We start from the raw sequence: 6,415 nt of genomic DNA on the forward strand, positions 1-6,415 counted from the left end.
GCACCGAGGAGCATAAGGTTTAGTTTGCCACCTTTAAGCTGGTGGGGGAGGCAAATAAGTGGTGGAGATAGACTAGGCTAGTGGAGTAACAGTGTTTAGGGTATGTATCTATTACCTGGAACTGTTTGAGGGAAATTTTCTTCGATAGATAGTTCTCCATTATCACCCGGGAGGCGAAGGCTGAGGAGTTCTTACATCTGACCTAAAGGCCTATGACTGTGCAGCAGTATATGGCCTGATTTGTGGAGCTGTTCTGATTCGCTCCACATATGGTCCTGGATGAGCCAAAGAAAGTTCAGATATTTACGAGGGGGCTGAGGTAGGCAATACGCGTGCAGGTGGCATCATTATTGGCTCAGAGCTTTACTAAGCTAGTGGAAAGAGCGATGGTGGTGGAGGCCAGCATTCAGAAAGGGGAAAAAGAGGCAAATAAGAAGAAGAAGAAGACCTTGCCTCAGAGTTTTTAGTCCAACACCAGCCAGAGCTCATGGAAGCGATCTGGTAGTTCATCAGGCCAGTGATAGGAGATGGAACCTCAAGCGCCTCAGGGGAATTCTTAGCACTTTACCTATCTCAAATGCCATAGGAAGCATGCAGGCAAGTGCAGGACTGGTTTTATGGGCTATTACCAGTGCGATAATGCGATACATCAGGTGCGGGATTATTGCGCGATATTAAACTACGTGCTTCCATAGCAATAGTATAAGGGAGGTAGTCAGGCAACCAAAGGTGGTCACTAAGGGGGCACCGCGCAAGCATTGGTGTACTTATTGACACCGAGTGATGCAGAGAACGCCGACAATGTGGTGATAGGTACGATTTCAATTGTGTCACATAATGCCATTGTGTTATTTGACTCACGTGCAACCCACTCATTTGTATCTTAGGGGTTTGCTATAGTATGTAGAGTTGAGACTCAATTGTTAGGGGTCGAGTTAGGTGTGATCACGTTGAAAGGGTCAGTTATTGTATGCCGTAAGGTGGTTAAAGACCACCTAGTGGAGATTCAAGGGAGAAGGTTATCTGTTAGTCTAATTGTTCTTGAGATGTAGGGATTTGATATAATTTTGGGGATGGATTGGTTAGCATTCATTTATGCGAGCATAGATTGCCGAAAGAAGGAGGTAGTGTTTATACTTTCTAGAGAGCAGAAGTTTAAATTTGCCAGGTCGTGTGTGCGTTTTGCACCACAGATCCTCTCAGCGATGCAAGCGAGAAGGTTACTCCTGAATAGATGCCTGGGATACTTTACATATGTTCAAGCAGTACTGAAGGAAGGGCTGAAGCTGGAGGATATTCCAGTGATACGGGAGTTCTTGGACGTGTTTCTTGAGGACTTACCAAGATTGCCTCTAGATCGTGAGGTGGAGTTCGCTATTAAGTTAGCACAAGGGATAGCACCAATCTCCAAGGCGCCTTACAGAATGGATCGAGTAGAACTAAAGGAGCTAAAGGAATAGCTACAGAAACTTCTTGATAAGGGGTTCATCAGACCGAGCGTATCACCCTGGGGAGCGTCGGTGTTGTTTGTAAAGAAGAAAGACAGGTCGATGAGGATGTGCATCGACTACAAGGAGATTAACAAGGTGACGGCGAAGAATAAATACCTCTTACCTCACATTGACAACCTATTTGACCAACTACAGGACATCCAAGTTATCTTTAAGATCGATCTGCGATCCGGGTATCATCAGTTGAAGGTGAAATCCAATGATGTACCAAAGACAGCTTTTCGAACCTGGTATGACCATTACTAATTTTTGGTTATGTCGTTCGAATTGACGAACGCACCTGTAGCATTTATGGACCTGATGAACAGGGTGTTCCACGAGGACTTAGATAGGTTCGTGGTGGTGTTTATTGATGACTTACTGATTTGTTCGAGGTGATCTACAGAGCATGAGACTCATTTTTGGCTAGTACTTCAAGTACTCAGAGAGAAGATATTGTTTACTAAATTCAAGAAATGCAAGTTTTGGCTAGATTAGGTTGCATTTCTAGGACATATAGTGTCCAGGGAGGGAATATCAGTGGACCCGAGCAAGGTAGAGGCGGTAGTTAGTTGGGCAAGACTGAAGAACATACATGAAATTAAAAGTTTCTTGGGTCTGGCAGGGAACTATCACCAATTCGTCGAGGGCTTTTCTAGGCTGTCAGGGCCTTTGACATAGCTTACAAAAAAAGAATAGTTGGTTTGACTGGACTAGTGAGTGTGAGCAGAACTTCCAAGAGTTGAAGCAACACCTAGTCAGAGCCCCAATGTTGACCATTCCATCAGGGGATGGTGGTTTCGTGATCTACGGTGACGCTTCCTAGAAAGGGCTCGAGTGTGTTTTGTTAAAACAGGGAAAGGTTATCGATTATGCTTCTCGCCAACTTAAAGAGTATAAGAAAAACTACCCTACGCATGACTTGGAGCTAGCAGCTGTTGTTTTTGCATTAAAGATTTGGCGGCAATACCTTTACGGTGAAAGGCGTGAGATCTTTACAGAACATAGAAGCCTTAAATACTTCTTCACCTAGAAGGATTTGAATATGAGGCAACGCATATGGCCTAAGCTAATTAAGGACTACGACTGCACCATTAGTTGCCACCTAGGAAAAGCTAATGTGGTAGCTGATGCATTGAGTTAGAAGTTAGTGGGTGCGTCGGTTTCAGCAGTTGTTGTACAACATTAGATCATGATGGATCTGGAGAGGTTGGAAGTAGAGTTGGTGGACAGGGATCCATAGGAATTCATAGCCAGTTTAGTTATTCAGCCTACCTTACATGAGAGAATCAAAGCTGCTCAAATAAGAGACGCAGAGTTAATGAAAATCGTGGAGAAGGTGTGGAGTGAGCCGCAGATGGAATGCAATGTTTCTGAGGATGGAGTTATCAGATTTCACACTAGATTATGTGTACCTGATGATGTAGAGATTAAGAGGATGATTCTGGAGGAAGCTCATCGTTCTCTCTATACTATTCATCCAGGGAGTACGAAGATGTATAGAGATTTGCGAGAATTGTTCTAGTGGAGTAACATGAAGAGGGAAATTGCTAGACTTGTGGAGCAGTGCTTGACGTGTCAACAGGTTAAGGCAGAGCACTAGAGGCCAACGGGACCACTTCAACAACTTGACATCCCAAAGTGGAAGTGGGAGCATATCTCGATGGACTTTGTGTCGAGATTACCTTCGGCATTGCATGGGCAGAAAGCTATCTAGGTTATAGTGGATCGGCCAATGAAGACTGCGCACTTCGTTCCATCAGAGTCATCTATTTCATGAATAGGTTGGTAGAGCTATATGTGCAGGAGATTGTACGGCTCCACGACATTTCGATTTCTATCGTTTCAGATCGAGACCCACGATTTACCTGTTATTTCTGGAAGAGTTTACAGGATACCTTGGGATTTCATCTCACATTCAGTATCTTGTTTCACCCATAGACAGATGGGCAATCCGAGAGGACTATTCAGACTTTAAAGGATATGCTGCGGGCGTGTGTGTTGAGTTTTTGGAATAGTTGGAGTCGGTATCTACCGCTTGTGGAGTTTGCATATAATAATAGTTACCAGGAAAGTATAGAGATGACACCATATAAGACTTTGTATGGTCATCGGTGTCGATCTCTGTTGTACTGGGATGGGGTAGGTGAGTGACAAATTTTGGGACCCAAATTGATTCAGCAGACCTCTGTTAAGGTCGAGCTTATCAAGGAGAGGATCAGAGCAGCACAGAGTCGATAGAAGAGTTATACGGATACTCGCCAATGGGAGTTAAAGTTCAAGGTAAGGAATATGATATTCCTGAAGGTCGCCCCGATGAAAGAGGTGATGAGGTTTAGGAAGAAGGGAAAGTTAGGCTCTTGGTACATTAAGGCATTTGAGATCCTGGAAAGGATAAGTCCAATTGCTTATCAAATGGCGTTACCCCCAGCACTATCCAGAGTTCATGATGTGTTTCATGTATCAGTGCTAAGGAAGTACATGCCAGACCCTTCACACGTGCTAAGTCATGAACCTCTAAAGATCAGAGATGTGTTAGTATATGAGGAAGTATCGGTTCAGATTTTGGATCAGAAGTTACAGAAACTGCGTACTAAGGAAATACCATTAGTGAAAGTGACGTGGCAGAACCACACAGTAGAGGAGGCTTCATGGGAGTTGGAGAAAAAGATACGTTAGAAGTATCCTCATCTTTTCAGAGATGCTTAGAGCTAGTCAGGTATGTAGATCAATAGGTAAGTGGTTTTATGTATGTATAGTGGTTAGAGTAGGTTTGGTTATGATTTAGCGTATGTTGGGTCTTCGGGCGAGTTTTGTTTGGATATTGTAATATCTCGAGACATTATGTGTAACCAAGGTATTCCTCCACCACAAGTGAGGGCAAGTAATAAATTTGGGATAGGGCTACTATGTGGGTGGCTGCCAACTTTTCCTAGAGTCAGAGCAGTGATGGTTTAGATGATGTAATAGCAAACAATTAGCAAATTTCGAGGACGAAATTTTTATAAGGAGGGAAGATTGTAGAGACCTAGACCAGGAAAATAAGGAAATTAAATATGAAAAGGAAAAATGGGATTTTAGTAGGCTTCATCAACGAAGTTCATGTTCTCGTCAATGAAGGCCCTTATGTGGTTCGTCACCAAAATTCAGAGCATCGTTAACAAAGAGATCCAGAATAACTAAAAATATCGGGCTTAGGGTTCATCGACAAAGCCCTTCTTTTGTCGATGAACGACCTTCTATAGTTCATCGATGAAGGCGCCATTTCATCGACGAAGCTGACCGGGTCAAGGGTCTATAAATAGATTTTCAATTTCTTCTTCATTAAGAAATGGAAATCTCTCTCTCTCTCTCTCTCTCTCTCTCTCTCTCTCTCTCTCTCTCTCTCTCTCTAACCAGTGCCCACACTCTCTCTCTCTCTCTTCAATCTCTCGTAGTTCGTTGCCCGTTTCGACGAACGAAAGTTACCACGAGGATCAGGCGATGAATCTTTACAAGTCTAGTGAAGTCGATTCTTGAACTCGAGAAAAAAAGCTAGGATTCGATTTTTGAGCGTCTCCGGTCATTTTTCAGAAATAGTTAAAAGGATCAAGTTAATGCAGCATTTTAATAATTTTGAACCGATTAAAATATGATTTGAGTATGTATATTATGTTTTCAGTTATCCTTTTGAAAACCGACTGTTCAAAATGAGTTTTTCTTCAAACCTAGGATATATGATATGATATTTTTAGTAGAAATGAATGGTGGAAAACTTAGTTTGTTTCTACAAACCATTTATACAGTGTTCTTCTTGTTTTCCTATGGGATATGTTTTAAATATGGAAAATTGTGTGGCAGGTGAATATTATTTTGAGAGTTATGGTAATACCAGAAATGAGAGTGTACGTGAAATATTGGAACTATTGGAGAAATGTAGGGATTTTTATGAGAGGACCAAGGGTCAAGTTTTACCAGACGACCAAGGGTCGGAGTTTTATCCAGCAGCTGAGAGTCGAGTTGTGAAATGAGTTTAAAGTACAGTTTTAATTACTTAAATTGCATGATATTCTTTAGGAACCCTAAGGACCTAGTTGTTATGAGCACAGTACCGTTGCAAGAGAGAGTTTCACCAGTTAACCATGTGCGCCCACACTGTACTTGAGAGTAGTGTTGGGTGGTCTAGCCGATTGACCCATGTAGAGGTGTTACCTTCCTTGGAAGTACGTACTAAGAAGTGGTAAGGCAATCGGACCCATAAGTGAGTTGCGGAAGCCTGCAAACAAAGATAGTAGGGAGTGACTTGGTCTGGGTTGATCCCCCAGGTTTTAGTCTAGCCTTCGGGCAGCACAACCTTGACCACAAGGGTTTATACATGGTGTTTAGTTCCAGGTAGAGTCTTTTTATGCATATCTGTATATTTATGTAAATGAGGTAATTTTTTTCAGTACTGATTTATACTATGAGAAATGAGCAATGAGTATACATACTATTTTCAGTTAAAAGAGATTTGTATGATTCTGTATACACTGAAACACATGTTGACAACACACTATTATTAACTTAATCTTCCTTACTGAGAGGTGTCTCACCCCGTTATACAACATATCTTTTGAGGGAATCCAAGAAATCGAGTTTAGCAGAACTAGGGGATGGAGACTAGTATAGTTTTTTTTTTGTTGGGAGTGTCTTCAAGAACTCAGATGTGAGTAGTTTGTGTTGTAAGCCTCTGAACTTGTATTATGGTCATATGGACCGAGTTAGTTGACTTGTTAGTTTGAGATGTAATATGAGAATGGAAAGACCTTATGTATGTTGATGGTTAGACTCTGGTAATAGATTATGGAGAATGTTTTATTTATTCTGTTGCATGTTTTATATTATTAGATGGTATCAGGTACTTAGACGTCACTAAAGTAGCACCCCGGGCCCGCGAGGGGTTCAGG

General features: G+C 42.0%; 1 protein-coding gene across 1 annotated transcript; it reads left to right on the plus strand.

Annotated features, from left to right (window-relative positions):
* The first annotated feature begins 3,806 nt into the window (after positions 1-3,806).
* On the plus strand, positions 3,807-5,500 carry LOC131151315 (uncharacterized). Its single transcript, XM_058102565.1, has 2 exons — positions 3,807-4,164; positions 5,331-5,500. Exons 1-2 carry the CDS (start codon positions 3,807-3,809, stop codon positions 5,498-5,500), a joined length of 528 nt encoding a protein of 175 aa, XP_057958548.1.
* The last annotated feature ends 915 nt before the right edge of the window (positions 5,501-6,415 follow it).

The sequence above is a fragment of the Malania oleifera genome, chromosome 3 (assembly GCF_029873635.1).
Source record: "Malania oleifera isolate guangnan ecotype guangnan chromosome 3, ASM2987363v1, whole genome shotgun sequence".
Classification (NCBI taxonomy): domain Eukaryota; kingdom Viridiplantae; phylum Streptophyta; class Magnoliopsida; order Santalales; family Ximeniaceae; genus Malania; species Malania oleifera.